Source organism: Scyliorhinus torazame, chromosome 4 (genome assembly GCF_047496885.1).
Source record: "Scyliorhinus torazame isolate Kashiwa2021f chromosome 4, sScyTor2.1, whole genome shotgun sequence".
Lineage (NCBI taxonomy): Eukaryota > Metazoa > Chordata > Chondrichthyes > Carcharhiniformes > Scyliorhinidae > Scyliorhinus > Scyliorhinus torazame.
Genome location: NC_092710.1, coordinates 262,017,813 through 262,039,557, shown reverse-complemented (window position 1 = coordinate 262,039,557; position 21,745 = coordinate 262,017,813). Strand labels below are relative to the sequence as shown.

The 21,745-nt window shown below is 39.7% G+C and overlaps 1 protein-coding gene across 5 annotated transcripts in view; it reads left to right on the top strand.

The window, feature by feature from the left end:
* Positions 1–1,011: 1,011 nt before the first annotated feature.
* Positions 1,012–21,745, top strand: part of myb (v-myb avian myeloblastosis viral oncogene homolog) — a 48,447-nt gene continuing 27,713 nt past the window's right edge. For 2 of the 5 annotated variants that reach the window (XM_072499707.1, XM_072499708.1), the window contains exons 1-10: positions 1,012–1,173; positions 6,158–6,275; positions 6,433–6,504; positions 7,337–7,429; positions 9,606–9,826; positions 17,410–17,641; positions 18,100–18,180; positions 18,511–18,615; positions 19,953–20,207; positions 21,020–21,382. In XM_072499707.1, coding sequence (XP_072355808.1) covers positions 1,151–1,173; positions 6,158–6,275; positions 6,433–6,504; positions 7,337–7,429; positions 9,606–9,826; positions 17,410–17,641; positions 18,100–18,180; positions 18,511–18,615; positions 19,953–20,207; positions 21,020–21,382 — 1,563 coding nt within the window. In that variant the 5' untranslated portion in view covers positions 1,012–1,150. The remainder of the gene's footprint in view (positions 1,174–6,157; positions 6,276–6,432; positions 6,505–7,336; positions 7,430–9,605; positions 9,827–17,409; positions 17,642–18,099; positions 18,181–18,510; positions 18,616–19,952; positions 20,208–21,019; positions 21,383–21,745) is intronic. The other 3 variants (XM_072499709.1, XM_072499710.1, XM_072499711.1) reach the window with 3 other exon arrangements.

Genomic DNA, 21,745 nt, shown 5'->3' with positions numbered 1-21,745 from the left:
TTGCTTTGATCTGAAGTTTCTGCATTCTGAGTCGGTACATGAGAAACATGACCCCAACATCTTGTGCTCATGCGACTCCAAGTGCTTCATAGGTTTATTGTCCCGTTGTATTGCACACGTGCCAGGAGTGTGCAGGAAAGAGGAAGTCTATCAGTGATCCCAAATGACTGCTTTCACTAAACTTGTGAACCTATTGATGCGGACAATAAATGTAGGAAGTTTTTGTTGCTTTATAGGATCTATAACATAAATGAAGATATTAATTTGTAAATATAGCGAAACAACCTAGAATTTTAATCCATGGTTTTGAATATAATTTGTATTTATCACAAAAACATAGCAAACGTTTTTATAATTAAGCTTGGATATCGGAAGATAATAGAGGAAACATTCACAGTTGCATTATTTTGTTTTGAATACGAATACGTTTACGAACAAAGGACCCTCGTTACTCCATATATAGGTTTCATTGCAAAACTGCAGGTTGCGCCATCTATGGAATATGTACTTTTCGTTCAGTCCAAAAAAGTGTCATATAATCACTTTTAAATGTGTAGCTTGTCTTTCTTGTTGGTATAAATGTTCATAAAATCATATTTTCTAACAAACCATTTTCTATTCAGTTCCGAAAAACGGTAACATGGGCATAGCCTCCTCCACACATTTTCAAATGTGTTCCTCAAGCACCATTTCACTAATAATCAAACTATTATATTTATTGGGTTGTACATCATCTCTGCTTGCGTCTGACTTTCTATCTGCGGGAGAAAGTAAGTCTTTTAGAAGCAATATGGTAATTGTGTAGATTAACAGGGAACTCCGCGACTGGATGCTGTGAAAAAGCTGACAGATGAAGGACAAAAGCACATTATCTTAACTTGTTTACTTTCTAAAATTCATGGGGGCGGTACCAGACTGAGCGGGGATTGCAGGAAAAAGGCGGGTTTTACGGAGGACCGCCAAGGTCAGCAGTGCGCCTGCGTACTGCACTGACTGCTTTGGGCGCGAGATTTGGCGGGAGGGGAGGGTCCAGGGCTTTGTTTGTAGGAATCTGTGTTTACAGACCGTACACTTTAATCTCAATTTGCTTCCTCCTCGTGTGAGTTTGGGTGATCACTTGCAGCGACACTTCTTCCGCACTCAGAGACTCATGGCTCGGCGGCCACGGAATAGGTAACTGATATATATGTTTTGGCTGCTGCCTAATGAACAAAAATGATTATTGCAGAGAGGAAGAACTTTCACTTTAATTTTGTGATCTTTATAATAGTTAGAGAAGACTTGTTAAGCAGTGAGCGAGAAACTACGTCCTGTTCTCATACTTCACACAGCTAAATTATGAATGGATAGGATCCTTTTATGTCTGCCCAGCTGAGTTTCTGCAATAAACTTTTCAATCGTAATTTAAAAGCTGTTAATATGGTGATTAAATATCGGTGGCTCAATTTTGTATTCTAAATTATGTGGGCATGCTGTAGACCGAGCAGATTTAAAATGTGCAGAATTTTCATTCATATGCGCAAGTTCTGAGTGGCAATAACAGTCTTAAATTGAGAAGGACATTGCAGTATCTTGTACGAATCGCTGTACAGGCTGAAGAGTCAGACTTTACGTTGTATGTCTCCCAAAATATTCACGTAAGTCAAGCTGCGACAATAATATTTCTGGTCCTCCATCATATTCATATAGGAAATAGTTGACGGTTCGTGTTTATGTGTTAGCATTATAGATTCTCAGTTGCTATGTTCAGCACCCACTGAACTCCGCACGAGTGATACAAGTTCTAGTTCAGTATGTTATTGACGTGGCCGAATGCTTTCATGCATGAAAAGAAAATAAGTATCCAGTATTGATCAATGAACTAGATCGCATATTTAGTGCTAGTACATGGGCTGGTGAAATGACACGTGGATTTTAAATTGTTGCAAGCTGTATAAAACTATTTAACACAAGATCTTTCTGATCCTAATTTTTCAACATAGTAAGGTGGTTCCTGGATGTGTCATGATGAACTGAACTTGGCGAAGGTTGTGACCTTAGTTGTCAAAGTTATACGTAGCAGTGGCAGAAATTGCTAAGAGCTTTTTCTCGTATTTGGCTATTCGTGCGTGACTGATATTTGTGGTCTAAGAAAACTGAATATATCTGATGCATTTTCGTCATTAAAATGTGAATGAAATGGGGAACAGTGACACTTGCCCGAGTGTGCAGTACGCTCGCAGAAGCCACGCAGGTCCTTTGTACGCTGATCGTGTGGAAATTCCATACGGGTCGACCTAGTCTATCAAAAGAAACCAGTTTCCAATAGGATTCTTTCAAAATTTCAGGGCTACCAAAACACCCACAGAATTATAGTATTACGGTAAATTTATGTTTATTTTTAATTTAGTGTGGCAAGCATCCTTTTTTTAGTCCATGCACGAAACTACAGATTGCTAATTTGACTAGTTAGACAAGAGGTCCCCAGTTGACATACTTTAACTCATTAACTGCCGAGTTGGTAGTTTAATTTGCTCGCATTTATAGTTCACGAACAAAACTACCTAAAATCTCATAGTTGGATGCAGGGACATTATAATCACGATACTATGAACTCAACATTGTATTGGTTTTGTAAAAAATATGCCTTTTATTCTATTTTCACAACGGTTTTTTTTTACCATCAGTGATACTTAGCAGAATGCAAGAGTTGAATAAAATAATTTTCAGTTTATATTTAACCTATAAGTGCACTTGAATTTTAAATACGTAGGTTTCATTTGCCTATAAAGTTGAGCCGTATGGATAATATACTCAGAAAATTAGTGTAATCTTATTGAAGTTTATAAATTTATAAATTATAAACTTTATGAAGTTTATAAGTGGGGCTGGTTTAGCAAAGGGCTAAAGAACTGGCTTTTAAAGCAGACCAAGACAGGCCAGCAGCACGGTTCAATTCCCGTACCAGCCTCCCCGAACAGGCGCCGGAATGTGGTGACTAGGGGCTTTTCACAGTAACTTCATTTGAAGCCTACTTGTGACAATAAGCGATTTTCATTTCATTCAAATTGTTTTACTGTGTCCAAATGAATATTGTCACCTCTCAAGCACTCCTTAGTCAGCGATATGCTAACTTCAGAAGTGCATGCCTACTGCAACAATGTGAATTCCTCTGCTTCCCTCTTGAGTGAAAATGTCAATTATTTCTCAATGATAGACAGTTTTGTGCTGTGAAAACATATTGCTAAAATCGGGATGGAGAGTGCCTTAGCACAGTCAGCAGGAAGATAAATTCCTTCCATTAATTTAGAATGATTTTGAGCCCAGGTGAGAGAGTAGTAGGAAAATTAATTGCATATTTCAGTTCCTATCACCGTTGCTTTTTTTTTTGCTGTGGACCCATGCTGAGTTCATATTGTCCAAATAACTTTCTAGAGCAAAGAAAGTACTCATGCAGCAATAAGGTGTGCTCCCAACTTAAAAATTGCAGATAAACATCTGTTCTATCAAGGGTTAAGGAAAATCAATGGCTAGGGTTGTGAACTTTGGTATTATGAGTTAATTATTTGATTCACAACGCCAAAAATAATGGATTGACATTCCAGACCTGGCATCCAGACCCAGTGTTTCCAGTGGGGCAGTTTTGATAGTTCTTGTCCATACCACTAGATGGAGTGATATGTTAGGTGAGAAAAATGAACTTTTAAAAATCAGCCTGCTGGAACAGTGCCTCCTGTAGGCTGAACTTGATACTGATTAAGAAGTTTAGTCCAATTGTAGTTGAAGCAATGGAAAATAGAGTGAAAAGTAATTGAACTAGCCCCTTTGTGGTACCCGTTTTAAAGTGCAATTATATATTTTTGAAGAGATTGGAATGACTGACTGAAATCGTGCTTTGTCCGTTAATAAGAATTCATGCTTAATCAGCTAAGGTTATTGATGCTGGACTCTTCAAATATCCAGTTACATTGTGGTTAGACAAGTTAACTTTGACAAAGAATTGAAACAAAATAATATATTTAAAGCTTTTATTTCACTTTTCAGGAATAAAAACTTGAGCTATTTTCCCCCTTTTGGCTTCCAGTGGCATGCAGAATACTTATCCACTGCTCTCATCTATTGCTGATCTGAAACTTGGTGCTGAGAGTGCACAAACGAGAGGTCTATGTTATATCTCATTTTGAAGGGATACCCAAAACTAATCTTACCTTTTAATATTGAATCCATAGGAACAGGAATAGGCCATTCAGACCTTCAAGCCTGCTTTGTCATTCATTAAGATCATGTCTGATCTAATTGTGGCCTTAATTCGACTTTCCCATCTACCTCCCATAACCATTGTCTATTAAAAATCTGTCTAACTCTGCCTGAATAAACTCAATGATCATCCATTGCTTTCTGGGGAAAAGAATTCCACATGCTATCGACCCTCAGAAAAAAACCCTCCTAATTTCTATCTGAAAAGGAAGGTCTCTTAAACTATGTTCTCTACCAGTCTCTCCCACAAGTGGAAACTTCCTGGTATCTATCCTAGGATCGGATACGGTTGCCCTATTTTTCCCAAATGGCCATTTTTCATAAAAGCCTTTACAGTGAGCCAGAATGTGTCCTCATCTGTCATCCATACATGCACACACTTACGGAAGTTATTAAAAGTAAAGAATGGGAATTTAATCCAATTTAAATATTCTCCTCTCCACATAACTGGGTTATGAGGTCAATTTTAATGCTCCTTTCACTACCTCAGCCCGGGTCAGCTAATTCATACTGAGTATCAGAATGCTGACTTCTTTGTCTGTATGACTCAGCTGTGCATTAGATAAACCATTGGGGAAATATACTAAGTTCTTTTTTATTCTAAGTATATATAGACCATAAGTGTAATAAATTAATTTATGTATGTCTTACAAATGCAAGAATAAAAATTGTCACAAATCTTTTACTTCTTTCGGGCTGAAATTTTAAGTGGACAAAAATTTACTAATCTGTAATAAAACTAGAACTATATGGTCAACATATTAGATGCAATTGTAAAATATGCTAATAGCTTCTTGTGTGTGGAAATGCATATCTGGGGCGAGATTCTCCGATGCCCCACCGGGTCGGAGAATTGCCGGGGGCTGGCGTGAATCCCGCCCCCGCCGGTTGCCGAATTCTCCGGCACCGGATATTCGGCGGGGGCGGGAATCGCGCCGCGCCGGTTGGCGGGCCACCCCCCGCGATTCTCCGGTCCGGATGGGCCGAAGTCCCGCCGCTAAAATACCTGTCCCGTTGGCATGGATTAAACCACCTACCTTACCGGCAGGACAAGGCGGCGCGGGCGGGCTCCGGGGTCCTGGGGGGGGCGCGGGGCGATCTGGCCCCGGGGGGTGCCCCCACGGTGGCCTGACCCGCGATCGGGGCCCACCGATCCGCGGGTGGGCCTGTGCCGTGGGGGCACTCTTTCCCTTCTGCCTTCGCCACGGCCTCCACCATGGCGGAGGCGGAAGAGACCCCCTCCAGGGCGCATGCGCGTGAATGCCGTCAGCGGCCGCTAACGCTCCCGCGCATGCGCCGCCCGGAGATGTCATTTCCGCGCCAGCTGGCGGGGCACCAAAGGCCTTTTCCGCCAGCTGGCGGGGCGGAAATTTGTCCGGCGCCGACCTAGCCCCTTAAGGTTGGGGCTCAGCACCCAAAGATGCGGAGCATTCCGCACCTTTGGGGCGGTGCAATGCCCGACTGATTTGCGCCGTTTTGGGCGCCAGTCGGCGGACATCGCGCCGTTTCTGGAGAATTTCGCTGATGGTATCTGAAAGTTTTCACTGATCCATTAAGTGTCTTTTACAAATGTTAATTCGAAGCAATTCTTCACTCATCAATACAATTATTTTTCTATTGAATATGTTTTAAATGATCTGGCTATTAAAATAGAATTAAATGTATTAGAATAAATATATATTTAACTGTGAAGTAATTGGATTCTACTATTAACTATTTTGTGGCATTAAACTCCTATTTTTCCAGGCAGCACCCAAAACTTTGTTTGGAATATGTTTGTAAATGCTCTACTGAACCTAAATGTCTGATATTTCCAGATTCTGTATTTTAAAATTCAGTAATTGTTTTCCTTCTTTGTTGAACTCTGCAATTGTCTTCGAAGAGAATGTATGCCTAATTTTAAAAATTATTTCGTTGGTAGTTTATACAGTAGTGATGAAGAAGAAGAAGAAATTGAAATGTTTGATCATGATTATGATGGTCCACAACCAAAGTCTTGTAAACGTCAATTAAGTAAAACCAGGTGGACACGTGAAGAGGTATGTCAAGATTAACTGAACAAGTTCTTTTTAAACTGAAAGTGTAATCAAATTAAGCTAAAAATGGTTTGACATATTCAAATTATACCACGTTCCTTTGATTTAGCATAATTGTATCCAGAGAGACAATAAAAACAAAAAACATTTTTTTTAAAAGGATGAAAAGCTGAAGAAATTAGTTGAACAACATGGAACAGAAGACTGGAAAGTGATTGCTAATTTCCTTCCAGTAAGTGCTATTTTATGTGGTATTTATGTATACTTCAAGATGCTATTCTCATTAAAGTAAATATATAACCGATTTTCTGAAAATTCATTGTTATCCTTGTTTTTGAAAACTAGTAAAACTAAATGTATAAATGCATATATGGATAAAGCCATGTACAAAGTATAGTAATATTTTAGAAATAATAAATCAATTGTTTAACATCATCTCACCATGACTCAATGACCAAGTTTGAAATGAGGCCTGATGAAAGGATTTACTTTACAATACCTGGTTGAATATGTTTTATTACTGTAATGCTGTTACAATACTCTTCCAGAAATTTGAATGTTGAGTATTATACAAGTTTTGGGTCACTCAAACTGTAAGACATGTCACACTTATTTGATAACCCTGAACTTGGTTGTTTAATTTATGGATCATTTAATTTCACTTTCAGTAATCAGAATTGAACAGTCTTACTGCTGAACACCTGGTAAATTATCTGACACCTGACTTGCTGCAGCTGTCCATTAAGATTATTTGTAGTTTGATGATGTCAAGAACTGAAAAATATGCCATACCAAAAGACAAAATACTTTAGTTTAAATTTGTTTAATTGAATAATTTACTCACTATCGCACATTGATATATTAAATGCTTATTGATATATGCAATTGTTGCATTCGATAAATTATTTCCCTTATCATCTTACACATTTGCTTGAAAAGTGAAATGCAGAAATGAAACTTGTCTGCTGAGTATTGCATTGAATTAAAGCCACAAAGTGTTGTACATTCTCTTGAAAACTCTTTATAACATTAGAATTAGTTCCTGTATTCCTTTACAAATCTAGAATCGGACCGATGTGCAGTGCCAACACCGATGGCAAAAAGTTCTAAATCCCGAACTTATTAAAGGCCCTTGGACAAAAGAAGAGGATCAAAGGGTATGTTATTTATTAAACAGTTGAGTAGTTAGAGTGTGCTGTTTTTTTGACCTGGCTTTTGATGCAAAGAACCCAACCGAGATCAGAAACTCACCACCTGCCCAAGAGAAATGTCAAATATTGTCGGGCCATGCATATAGAGGAGGGAGGGGAAACTGCAGTGAGGAGTATCATCTTCTGGATACCTTCCAGAAGTGCGTGCACCTTTTTAAAAAAAAAAAAATATTTTTATTCTCCTTTTTCACATTTTCTCCCAAATTTACACCCACCAACAATAAACAATAATCAGCAACAAATGTCAATCCCCATAACAATAACAACGATCCCATCCTCCCACCAAACCCCAAACATTAGCCCGCATGTTTACATAAATAAATGACAAAAAGGAATCAGGGATCACCCATAGTCACCCTTAATACACACAGCCCCCCTCCCACCCATCCCCCCCCCCCCAAACTAATGTTCGATATTATCCAGTTCTTGAAAGTGCATAATGAATAATGCCCATGAATTGTAGAACCCCCTCCATCCTTCCCCTCAGTTCAAACTTAACCTTCTCAAGAGTCAAGAATTCCAACGGCTCTCCGGACCACCTCACACCAGAACCCCTCCTCTATAACCTCTCCCAACTCTTCCTCCCACTTTGCTTTGATCCCTTCCAGTGATGCCTTATCCGCTTCCAAAATAGCTTTGTAAACCGCTGACACTACCCCCTTCTCCAGTCCCCCTGTCGTCAGCAGCTCCTCCAGCAATGTGGTGGCTGGTTCCTTCGGGAAGCTCTGTATCTCCTTTCTGGCAAAATCCCGAACCTGCATGTATCTAAACACTTCCCCCCCCCTCTCCAGCCCATACTTTCTAAACACCCCCCCCCCCCGCTCCAGCCCATACTTGCGTGCACCTTATTAGTAGGGAATCTGATTGCTTATTCAACCTAGATGTAATACAATCAGAATCTAAAAAAGGAGAAAAATAATTTGGAAATAGTTTGTGAACGGAATAAGAACCAGAGAAGTACCTTTCTTACCAAAAGATAAAACATGCAATTCATTTAATAGTATATTGGCCTTTACCGCAAGGGATTGGAGTACAAAAGTAAGGAAGTCTTGGTGAAATGTTATCGATTTTTGTGAAACCCACACCTGGAGTGTCATTTACAGTTTTGGCATCCTTACCTAAGGAAGGATATATTTGCCTTGGAGGGAACAAAGGTTCACTAGATTGATTCCTGGGATGAGAAGGTTGTCCCATGCGGAGAGATTGAGCAGAATGGGCCTATACACTCTGGAGTTTAGAAGAATGAGAAAGTTTGATGGGGTAGATGCTAATAGGTTGTTTCCCCTAATTAAAGAGATTAGACCTAAGGTGCATAGTCTCAGGATAAAGGGTGAGCCATTTAGGACTGAAATAAGGAGAAGTGTCATCACTGAGGGTTTTGAATCATTGGAATTGTCTACCCCAGAGGGCTGTGTTGGCTCATTCATTGAGAGTATTCAAGGCTGAGATCAATAGATGTTTGGATACTAAGAGATATGTGGGACATGACGATTGGATGGGGAAATTGAGTTGCGACTGAAGATCAGCCATGATCTTACTGAATGGCAGAGCAGTCTCATATGGCTTGTGGCCTATTCCTGCTCCTATTTCTTGTGTTTTTAATTCTGCTTGATATTATGATGCAAGTAATATATGACATAATAAACAGTTTAATAGGCTTGGAATGCCATAATTGTCCAGAGAATTTTTCAAAACCGTCTGAGGTGCTAAATTACCTCTTCCACTGTTCCCAAGTTTCTAATGTATTAGGTACAATTCAGAACAATTGCAAGGAGGACTACCAATTAATAGAACATTATAACAATTATGGTCTAGATCAATTTTTTTTTTTCATACTCCGTGTTGTTGGTACCATATCCAATAGTTCTTATTTCTCTGTCTGTGCTTCATTCAAATAAAAACATATTACATACATTTTAATTTTAGACGTGCAAGATCTGCTTTCCTTTGGTGAATAATAATAAAGTATTTTAAGACAAAAATGATTAAAGAATGAACAATGTTTTTGTTTACTTAGAAATTCTGAACTTCTTCACTATTAAGATAAATTTATTAATTCAGAATAATGTTACAGTTTATATAATTTGCATATGGTATTTTTAAAACAAACATTTTGTTATAGGTAATAGAACTTGTTCAGAAATATGGCCCAAAACGCTGGTCTGTTATCGCAAAACACTTAAAAGGAAGAATAGGAAAACAATGCCGGGAGAGGTGGCACAATCATCTGAATCCTGAAGTGAAAAAAACTTCTTGGACTGAAGAAGAAGACCGAATTATATATCAAGCACATAAAAGACTTGGAAATAGATGGGCAGAAATAGCAAAGCTACTTCCTGGAAGGTAAGCTGCGTTGAAGAAATAAACATTGAAGCCTAACCTGGATGGTGAAAAAGTAGTCCTGTAATAAATTGTAGAATGGTAGCATCCATATTACAATACTACATAAAATTGGGGGTCTTTGGAATACCTTGCAACCTCTAGTGAAAGAAATTGGGTAGGAACACCAACGTAATTATTGGAGGAATTGTCAGAATGGGTGTGGGCAGGAGTATTGGTATGGGGATTTCAGAAACTATGCAAATTTGCAGATGATATTAAATTAAGGCACATAAGGAGGAAACTCAGAAATTACATTGAGTCGGCTGGCAAATAAAATTAAAAGGAGCTCTGTGTAAAATGTTGCATGTAGAAATAAATTTATCAATACACATACAATGACAAAGCTAAAGAAGAAGTAAAAGGCCTGGAAATCTTAATAAATCCAATGCTTGGTCTATCAAACCAATGCAAAGCAGCATTCAAAACTAATGAAATATTATAATCCAAACAGAAGAATGAATATAGGTCAGGGGGTGCTATGATCTAATTGTATAGTACTCTGGTCAGACCATACCTTGAATAGTATTATGGCCACTGGAGCACAAAAGGGACAGATGGATACTGAAGCCTGCAAGAGAAAATCTATGAAACTAAACCCCATCTGAACTATGAAAATGACTGAGTAGTAGAGGCAAGAAATCATGTAAGAACCAACTGGATGCTGTGACAGAGGTAATTGAGGGTCTTTTTGGATGCATTAATCAAAGTGGATATTAAATTGTTATTAATCTTGGAATGCCGAATATGAAAGTGCACCAGCGTGCAGGGACCCCCAGCAGGTTGGCCCTCTTGAGTCAGCGGCAACTCTGGCTGGATCATGTATGTTGAATGGTTGTATTCCCAAAGAAATGCTTAATGGGGAGCTCGCTATCAGCACAAGACCAATAGATTGCCCACATCACAGCAGGTAGATGGAGGTGAGAACTGCTACAGTATCTAGCAGTTATGTGCTTTTATAGCACTATCTGTGGGCTAGGAGGAGAAGGATTGCTTACCCCTGATCCCTAAAGTGTAATGGACCGACTGACTTCCAAACCCCCACCTATGTGTAGATAGGTGAACCCACATGTAACTCTTATGGGTCTTTTCTGAACCCGTCCAAGGTGGAGAAACTGGTCAATGCTCATATCTTGTTTTAGTAGATTATTGTAACAGCGATAAAGTTAAAACCGTCAGTACCCTGTCCCCTTTTAAGTATCATACTTACAATGTTCTTGTAACTTCTCAGTTGCACTCGTGCTGATCACCCTTGAAATGCTGTTGCTCCGGTTCCTGCTGTTCCTTTAGCTTGGTTGTCCCTTGTTAATTTCTCCAATACCCTTATTAAACTTACTTTCTGAGAAGCTTTATACTGTGCAGTGCTGGCATTGCTGTGCTGCTGCTTTTACTGTTATCTGTTTCTGCTGTTACTGCTACTGCACTACTCTTACTGTTAAACACATTGGGCTGGATTCTCCGCAGCCGCGCGCCAAAATCGCGTTTGGCGCGGGGTGGAGAATCCACTTTTACGACAAGATCGGGCCCGGCGCTGCTCCCACGATTCTCCGGTCCCCGGAGAATCGCTCGTGTGCAATTTAGGCAGCGCAGCTGGGTGGCCGATGCTCCTGTCCTGACAGGCCGAATTCCCAATAGCATGGTTCTAACCACGCCTGGCCGGTCGGGACTCTCGCGCGGCGGCTGCACACTCAGTCCGCGGCTGCCCTGGTGGGGGGATCAAGTACCAGGGGGGCCTTATGGGCAGCGATCGGGCGGGTTGGATCGAGCGGCGCAGGGCAGATCATTGGGACTTTCTTTGTTGGTCCAGGTCCGCCGGCTGAGACCGCCATCGCTTTCGGTGCGGCCGCTGTAGGCCGCCGCCGTGCGCATGCGCAGACTTGCAACCGGAAGTGCGGGGTCCTGTATCCACAGCTGAAGCTGCGAGAAGCATCGGGGCCCTGCCAGCCCCTTCAAGGTTGGTGAATAGCTGTAAAGCATATTAAGGAAAGTGGCGTGAAACGCCGGTGTAACATTTTTGGAGAATCCAGCCAATTGTTTCTTTGAACTACCAAAAAAATCACACCCGTGACAATGATTGCCACAAAACCCCCCACAAACCTGTGTCTCTTTACATATTGTAGCAATTTCATATCCTGGATTATGAATAGACCATTAACTGCAAAGGTGGTTGTGATGGGGAAGATCTTGGTTACCATGTAAAGTAGATTTTGCTCTAATCCAGAAGGTCTCTGGAATTAACTTTTCCAAGGAATTGGGGCCACATTCGCAATGGTTCCATAAAGCTTGTTAGCCAGGAGCTATTTACAGTTCTATAATTTTCATCACAGGCGTTTTATGGTCAATGCAAATTATTTAACTAGCTAGGCCCATACCCATTGTGTGGCCTGATAGCTTTGTTAGCTATTTCTTGACCAATATATTGAAAAAGTCACTCATTGTGTCTCAGATTTTCAAAGTCCTGTGGCATGTTGGGAGCCAGAGTTTGGCCAAAGCAGCTTTGACAAAGGGTCACCTGGACTCGAAACTTTAGCTCTTTTCTCTCCCTACAGATATTGCCAGACCTGCTGAGATTTTCCAGCATTTTCTCTTTGGTTTCAGATTCTAGCATCCGCAGTAATTTGCTTTTATCTGAAAAGTATACATTATCTTATTGGGATTTTAAATGTTGGCTTCTTTAAAGTTGATTGTGCTCTTGCTGAATGACTGGCTACACGTGATCTCCCACAGACCTTGCATTGTTGCTCTCTCATTCCTTTCTATGCACTCCCCAGCGATGATCTTCAATCTACTCTCGATCCTCTGATCTCACCCTGCCTCTTTCAATTACCTTGACTGTTCCGATTTCCCCCTGATATTTTGAATCTCACCCTGGCCCTTCCGAACTTGCTCCAACCACCAGTCCTTCTCTCCATTCCCTGGCTGTAGCTTGTTGCCGAACACTTACCATTTTGACAGGTTGTTGGCTGCAATCTGGCTGGCTGTGTTTGGGAAACAGGGACAAAATTAGTGTGAATTTGGCAGGACTTTGCGGCAAACTCACTCTTGCAGGTTCCCGTAATGCAAAATGGCACCCAAACCTGCCCCATGCTTCCTTCTTGCCTTCCTGTAAATATCTGGGTCATTATCTTGTGTAACTTGTAGTTGCATATTGTTTCACAATATACCATATATAAAATACTTTGTATATACATTAAGAATTGAGCCGTACAATATACAGCAGCAGATGTTCATATGAGGGTGTACTTTTGCAGTTTCTTGTTTCATCGATGTCTGGACTTTCGTTTCCACTGTTTTGACTTTCCATATTTGATAGACTAACACATAACATCGTCTTTGCATTCTTACAGAGAATGGTGGCACTATGCTCTTTGGTGTGGGCTAGAAATAAGAAAAATTCAAATAGTTTCACGACTTATTTTTTTAAATAAACAGTTTATTGAGGTATTTTTTAGTTTTGCAGCAACAACAAAATAAACAATATACATGAATCTATAAACATAGTGATTTCACGACTTATTGAGTACATTACAGCAGTGATAACACTTTCATTGGCTGTAAAATGCTTTGGGACATCTTGAGGTTGTGAAAGGTTCCAAATAGATGCAAAACATTTTTTCTCCCATGATTTTTGAAACTGGTAGGAGTAATCTATAGGTCCCCAAACAGTAGTTCTACAGTGGGGTGCAGTACAAACCAGGAAATACTGGGGGCTTGCAAGAAAGATATAGCAATAATAATGGGTGATTTTAATATGCACATAGCCTGGAGGAATCAAATTGGCAAGGGTAGCCTGGAGGCAGAGTTCATTGAATGCATTAGCGATTGTTTCCTGGAACAGTATGTTGAAGAACCAACCAGGGAGGAGGCTACTCCCGATTTGGTATTCTGTAATGAGGGATTAATTAATGACCACATAGTTAAGGATCCACGAGTCGTAGTGACCATAGTATGGTAGAATTCAAGATTCAGTTTGGGGATGAGAAAGCGGAGTCCCACACTAGTGTTCTGGAATTAAACAAAGGAAATTACATCGGCTTGAGGTCATATTTGGCCCGTAGACTGGGCAGGAAGGCTAAAAGGTGGGACTGATGATGAGCAGTGGCAGTTGTTTAAGGAGATACTCAATTCCTCACAACTAAAATATATCCCAGTGAGGAAGAAAGATGGGAAGAGGGGTAAAAGTATCCCTAGCGAAACGAGGTCAAGGACAATGTAAAGACAAAAACTAAGTTGTATCATATTGCAAAGGCCAGTGGCAGACTGGAAGATTGGGAAACTTTCAAACATAAAGGGATACTAAAAAAGTAATAAAAAACAAAGGCAAATTACGAAATAAAAATAGCACAGAATATCAACAAGGATAGCAAAAGCTGGCGGCAAGGTAGCACAGTGGTTAGCTTCACAGCGCCAGGGTCCCAGGTTCGATTCCAGGCTTGGGTCACTGTCTGTGCGGAGTCTGCACATTCTCCCTGTGTCTGGGTGGGTTTCCTCTGGGTGCTCCGATTTCCTCCCACAAGTCCTGAAAGACGTGCTGTTAGGTAATTTGGACATTCTGAATTCTCCCTCTGTGTACCCGAACAGGTGCCGGAATGTGGCGGCTATGGGCTTTTCACAGTAACTTCATTGCAGTGTTAATGGAAGCCTACTTGTGCCAATAAAGATTATTATTATTATTAAGGGAAGAGAGTCGCTAAGATGAATGTTGGCCTCTTGGAAGATGAAACTGGTGAGTTAATAAGACCATAAGACATAGGAGTGGAAGTAAGGCCATTCGGCCCATCGAGTCCACTCCACCATTCAATCATGGCTGATTTCAACTCCATTTACCCGCTCTCTCTCCATAGCCCTTAATTCCTCGAGAAATCAAGAATTTATCAACTTCTGTCTTAAAGACACTCAACGTCCCGGCCTCCACCGCCCTCTGACAATGAATTCCACAGACCCACCACTCTCTGGCTGAAGAAATTTCTCCTCATCTCTGTTCTAAAGTGACTCCCTTTTATTCTAAGGCTGTGCCCCCGGGTCCTACTCTCCCCTGCTAATGGAACCAACTTCCCTACGTCCACCCTATCTAAGCCATTCATTATCTTGTAAGTTTATATTAGATCTCCCCTCAACCTCCTAAACTCCAATGAATATAATCCCAGGATCCTCAGACGTTCATCGTATGTTAGGCCTACCATTCCTGGGATCATCCGTGTGAATCTCCGCTGGACCCGCTCCAGTGCCAGTATGTCCTTCCTGAGGTGTGGGGCCCAAAATTGCTCACAGTATTCTAAATGGGGCCTAACTAATGCTTTATAAAGTGGGGAACACAGAAATGGCAGAGATGCAAAATCAATACTTTGCCTCAGTGTTCACAGTGGAGGATACCAGTACCATTTCTATAGGAACGGGCAATTCAGAGGTGATAGAAAGGGTGGGATTTGGAACAATCAGCATCAATAGGGAAACGGTACTCAACAAACTCTTGAGATTGAGGTCAGACAAGTCTCCAGGGCCTGATGGCCTACATCCTAGGGTGTTAAAGTAAGTGGCAGCAGAGATAGTGGATCCATTGGTTATAATGTTCCAAAATTCCATGGACACGGAAAAGGTTCCAGTGGATTGAAAAAATGCTTAAGTTACGCCCTTATTCAAAAAGGGAGGGAGGCAGAATGTGGGAAATTACAGACCAGATAGTTTAACAGCTGTTGTTGGAAACTTGTTCGGATCAATTATCAAGGACATAATATCAGGACATTTGGAAAGCCAAAGCGCTACCCATCAGAGTCAGCATGATTTTATGAAGGGCAAATCATGTTTGACTAATTTGCTTGAGCAAAGTGGATAATGGGGATCCTGTAGTTGTAGTATAGCTGTACTTCCGGAAGGCGTTTAATAAGGTGCCGCACAGAAGGTTAATTCACAAGGTGAGATCATATGGGATTTGGGGTAACTTATTAGCTTGGATAGAAGACTAGATTCGGGATAAATGGGTCTTTTTCTGGATGGCAAGATGTAACTAGTGGGGTGCCACAGGGTTCAGTCCTTGGGCCCCAGCTATTTACAATCTATATTAACAACTTGGATACAGGGATAGAGAGGCCTATAGCCCCAAATTTGCCGATGACACAAAATAGGTGGGACAGTAAGTTGCAATGAGGAAATAAGAACCTTACAAATGGATAGATAGGTTAGGAGAGTGGGCCAAAATGTGGCAGATGGAGCTTAATGTGGATAAGTGTGAGGTCATGCGTTTTGGTTGAAAAAATGGAAAGAGACTTTGGGGTGCTTGATCTGGGTGTCCTCGTGCATGAGTCACAGAAAACGAGCATGCAGCAGGTAATAAAGCAAATGGAATGTTGGCATTTATAGCAAAATGAATTGAGTATAAAGGCAAGGTAGTGCTGTTGCAACTATACAAGGCATTGGTAAGACCGCACCTGGAGTATTGTGAACAGTTTTGGTCCCCTTATTTGAGGAAAGATGTAGTGGCATTGGAGGCAGTTCAGAGGAGGTTCACTAGATTGATTCCAGAGATATAGGGTTTGTCGTATAAAGAGAGATTGAACAGTTTAGGCCTATACTCTCTAGAGTTTAGAAGAATGAGGGGAGATCTAATTGAGATATACAAGATGCTAAAAGTTATGGATAAAGTAGACGTGGCGCTAGTGCTTCCTCTTGTGGGGCATTCTAAAATGAGAGGTCATAATTTTAGAATAAGAGGTAGCAAATTTAAACAGATTTGAGGAAAAACTACTTCTCCCAAAGGGTTGTGAATCTGGAATTCACTATCCCCGAGTACGATGGATGCAAGGACAGTGAGTAAATTTTTAGGAGGAGTTAGACAGATTTTTAATTGGTAATGGGTTGAAGGGAGAACGGGCAGGACGGTGGAGTTGAAGCCAGGATGGGATCAGCCATGATCACATTGAGGGTGTTCGGCTCGGTAGGCTAAATTGCCCTCTCCCATTCCTAGGTCATATGTTCTAGGGAGGAGATGATCTGGCTGATTTTGCAATCCAGCTCTTGGTCTGTAGCATTGTGGTAACAGATGAGGAACATATCAGCCATGACAGAATGGCGGAGCAGACTTGATGGGCCGAATGACTTAATTCTGCTCCTATATCTCATGAACTTATGGATACATTTCCATAGCATCTCAATTCTTATGTCTGATGTACAACAAGCCTGAAGTCATTTCAGTAGGTTGTTTTTAGAAGAGCAATACCAACATGATTAGAATTTTGATTAATAGAATCACAGAGAGATTACACCATGGAAACAAGCTGTTCAGACCTCTAGTCCATATCAGTGTTTATCCCTAAATGAACATATTTGCAGTCATAAGTAACTTGAACAAAAAATATTTAAGTCTCTGTGTGAGTACCATGGCTAGATAAGTAAAATGAACTGCTACCACTGCAAGTTAAAGGGGATGGCCAATTTGTACATAAATTGTTTGTCCAAGATCTGTATATCAACCAAACGTTTGTTTTCTCCAGTTTTATTATTTGTCCATAAATTGTTGATTTATATACATTTTTTATATTATCTCTGTGAAGGACTGATAACGCTATCAAGAACCATTGGAATTCCACAATGCGTCGTAAAGTAGAGCAAGAGGGCTATCTGCAAGAGTCTTCTAAAATTAGCCAACCAGCAGTGGCCACAAATTTTCAAAAGAATAATCACATTATGGGTTTTGCCCATGCTCCTCCATCTGCCCAGTTGCCAACTACCCAACCCCAAATAAATGGTGACTATGCATATTTTCACATTCCTGATCCACAAGAGGTAAGATGTTAAAACCTATTTTCGTTATCCGTTTTATTCTCTTCCAGTAACTTTGTGTTTTTTGTATCCTAGTGTGCTATAGTATGCATAGCCATCTATTAATTTTGAAAGGTTAATGGAATAGAAACTGCTCAGTAACGTTTTCTGGAATGCAGCTTTGTATTCAAGTAGTATTTCTACTTTCCGTTCAAGTTACTTTTATGCATAAATTAAAACATAAATGCTATATATCCTTAATTGCATAGAAGATGAGCTTTAGAGGTATTTGAGTGCAAAATGTTTCTAAATGAATTCATTATTACAAATTGAAGTAATTTTTCTTAAATTATTGAAGATTGTAGCTGTTTCAGAGTTAATAAATATTACTCTTTGTACTGCAATACATGTAAAAATAAAACAGATAAATACCAGTGGCTCTTGCAGTATTGATTTTAACCATGCTTTGTCATTTTTCTCAGATTTCTAATCAGATGCCCTACCCAGTAGCTCTACATATGAACATGGCCAATATTCCCCAACCAGGCACTGCAGCTATTCAGGTAGGTTAAATTTATTTTCTTCTTGATCATTTTTATATGAGCTACAAAGACCACTGTTCTTCAAGGTTAGTTTTAAATTCAAAAAATGCATCTTTCAGAAAACATAGTATACAAACAAAATGTTGATTTTTGGAAGAAATGTATCCTCTCTATATGAGCAGCAAGTCATTACTATTTATCCACGAAAAAAAGTTCATTTAATAATTGGTTTTGACCTTCATGGTTGCCAGCTGTGGTAGCTGAAGTCTGGAAGTGTTGACCAGTGTAACATTATATTTAAAATCATACCCTTTGATCTTTTCTTTCTTTTCCCTCAACTCTTAATTTCAGAGGCACTATAATGATGAAGATCCTGAAAAAGAGAAAAGAATAAAGGAATTAGAGTTGCTACTAATGTCGACTGAAAATGAACTGAGAGGGCAGCAGGCATTACCAGTAAGAATGTCACTGTGTGGCTTGGATAAAGGGCTAGCAGCTTCACCCCAGTGCTCCTCTCTTTCATTTCCACCTTTTAAAGGCTCTATATTAATTTCAAATGAAACCAAAAATGTATTTTAAATTGCTATCTACAAGGTAACTAGAGTAATAGTTGATGCATTTTCGCTTTAAATACATCTACTTCATTTCCAAAAAGTCACAATTTCAATAAATACATTCATTTAACACTGATTTACTGAAGTACTCAAACAATATCATACCCGAAACAATTTAACTTGCTGAAAAAATAATCTAGAGCCAAGTTCCAAATCTATCTTTTGCTTTCTATGGCTTTGCTCTTTTTTGCACTGCATTTCATTGCTTGCCTACATTAATTTTTAAAGTGCATGTTTTGACTGTTTACTTCAATGTTCTTTTTAAACTATGCATTATTTTCCTGGCTGGTTACATTAACCCATTTTGTTTAAATTATCAGCAGATAGTGATGCATGACAAAAACTCTTGCTGGCTTTTCAATCAATTCCACGATGTATGAGCAGTATTTCAGTTATAAAAGCAACTGTACTGGTTTTGGTTTTACTGTATGTGGTAAAAGCCAGACAAACCCAATTGACAATAAATGGCCAGCAAACCCGGGGTTTTTGAGGGGGAATTGTTGGTACAGTGGGTTTGCATGAAAAATAACCTGCATGAGAATTTATGTAACCACACTAATAGTTTACATTTAGAAACTATGTAAACCTGATTTTATTTTAAAAGTTTATCATTTCTTCAATCATCTGACTACACATTAAGCTTATCTCTAATTTCTCCTCTATTTTCTGATAATTTTGATTTGCACACCTCTGTGTTGCGTTGGTGTGAGCTGCAGCATTAAAAAGGTTAGCTGCAGTAATTCACTGCTACAAAAGCAACTCTAACTCACCATTCTAAAATAGCCTGCAGTACAATTTTAACTAGCACAGGATGAAAGCCACATAGAACACACAACTCCACAAACTAGTATGTTGTCCAAAATGTTTCCTTGATTAGACAGAAGCCATTGCCCATTATTCAGTTGTTTTATTGGCTGAAGAAGATATTTAAACCTTGGTTACTATATCATAATATCTGAAATTTTTTGTTGAGGGAAGAAAAAAGACAAGAGTATGTCTAGCAAATGTGAAGTAGACAGGAGGGCACTTTTTTGTAGTGCAGAAAAAGCTCTTTACATGGTGTTTCAAAAGTAATTTACAAGGATGATGCAACTACTAAAATGTTTATGCTAATATCTGATTCAACCTTGTGCAATCTAATGGCTAACTTCCTTTACTTTCTCTCTTCCTTTTCTGCAGACTCAAGCAGTAGACTACTCTAGTTGGAACGGTACTGTAGTCATTGATAATGCAGGAGTTCATAACAGCAGTGTGGCCATTACTTGCCTGGGAGAACATAGGCAGCCAGCACATCCACCTCATATGGATCATGGTTGTTTGCCGGAAGAAAGTGCATCACCAGCAAGATGCATGATTCATTCTAATGGAATACTCTCACCGTTGAGAAATGTTCCAAATTCTGAATACACAGAAACACTTCAACTCATAGATTCAGTGAGTGACTTTATCAGTTTTGGGGTCTTTGTTTAAAGTCAGATGTGTATGACTCATGTTTTTATATAGGATTTGCATCTGAAGAGTGGGATTCAGAATTATGGGTAATAGATGAGTCTATTAGAAGTTTAAAATAATGCATAGTATCATCACTAAAGCTAATTACTTAATCTTTAAATGTTAACAACGGTACATAATGTGAAATTCAAGATAACTAACAAAAAAGCAAAAATATCTGTATGTGAAATTTATCGTTTCAGCTATCAATTTCAGTGGGGTTGTAAAACGGCTGTATTGAGATGGGCTGCCTCTATATATACCTCAATGGAAAGGAAAATTGGGTGGGGTGTAGAACAGGCAGACTATCCAACATCACTCATTTTGCAACTCTGTAAATTTTGCATGTTTCATCCTATGAGTTTGCTTTTTTCAGTATCGTGAATCAAGTTACACTGTTAAACCTTAGAACCAGGTTGGGTTTGTGGGAAAAATGTACACAAGCTATATTTTAATGAATTTTAATACATTCAGAATCAACAGGTAAGATTGGCAGAAACTGTAAAGTGTTGATTTGGGCTCAGCAAGTTTATATACAATGCATTGCATTTAGGTAGCTTGTATAGATCTTACTGACTGAAAATCTTGGAGGAAGTGAGAATTTTAATCATGTTTTTACTAACTGACTTAAGTACAAGTAGTTGAAAAAAGGGTATTCCCAGCAAACGTTACCATGTCTTTGAAAGCTATAGCATTTAGTTACACAGGTGGCACTGTTCGCCGTTTATAGATTCGTGCCTCCCAAATTGTTTCAGGATCCATCTACTTGGGGTGATCTCAGCAATTTCGACTTCCTTGAAGGGGAAGACAACACACCTAGCAAAAATGTTACAGCCAAAATCGCGCAGCTTCAGCACAAAGAGAGCAGCGTTTGCCAGTGTGAAGGACATACTAACACAAGCCTAAGCAAAAGCATGGTGTGCCAGGGCTCCCCTTCTTCGCTCAGCTCACCCTCTCCTTCAAAGTTCAGCACTCCACCAACTATCCTTCGCCGCAAAAAGAGAGGGCATCCTAATCACTCAACTAGTGCTGATAATAATTGCTCCACATTAGCTGACTTCAGCTGCTCTACCCATAAGCGTATCCATGTCAAAGGTCTGCCCTTCTCTCCCTCGCAGGTAGATGAACAGTAATCAACAGATATTACTAATGCTGCAACAGACATGAAATGGTTAACAATTTAGAAACTAATTCTATGGAACAAATGACTAATCACTTTTTTGTACTCACTGATTTGACTATGTATTTTTAACCCACTCACTACTGTCCCTCTGACCACTCTTCTCAGATCAGCACAATGCTAATTAGTTATGTTTTCATTTTTCTGCAGTAAAATGCCAACATTTTTCATTTAATTTTCTGCAATACGATTGGCTTCTCTTTTACATTTTATATTCAGTTTAGTCAAAAGTTGTGTTTCCTGTAACCAAGACTTAGCCTCTTTCTCTGATTTCCCGGATACAAAGGTATCCTATGTTGCA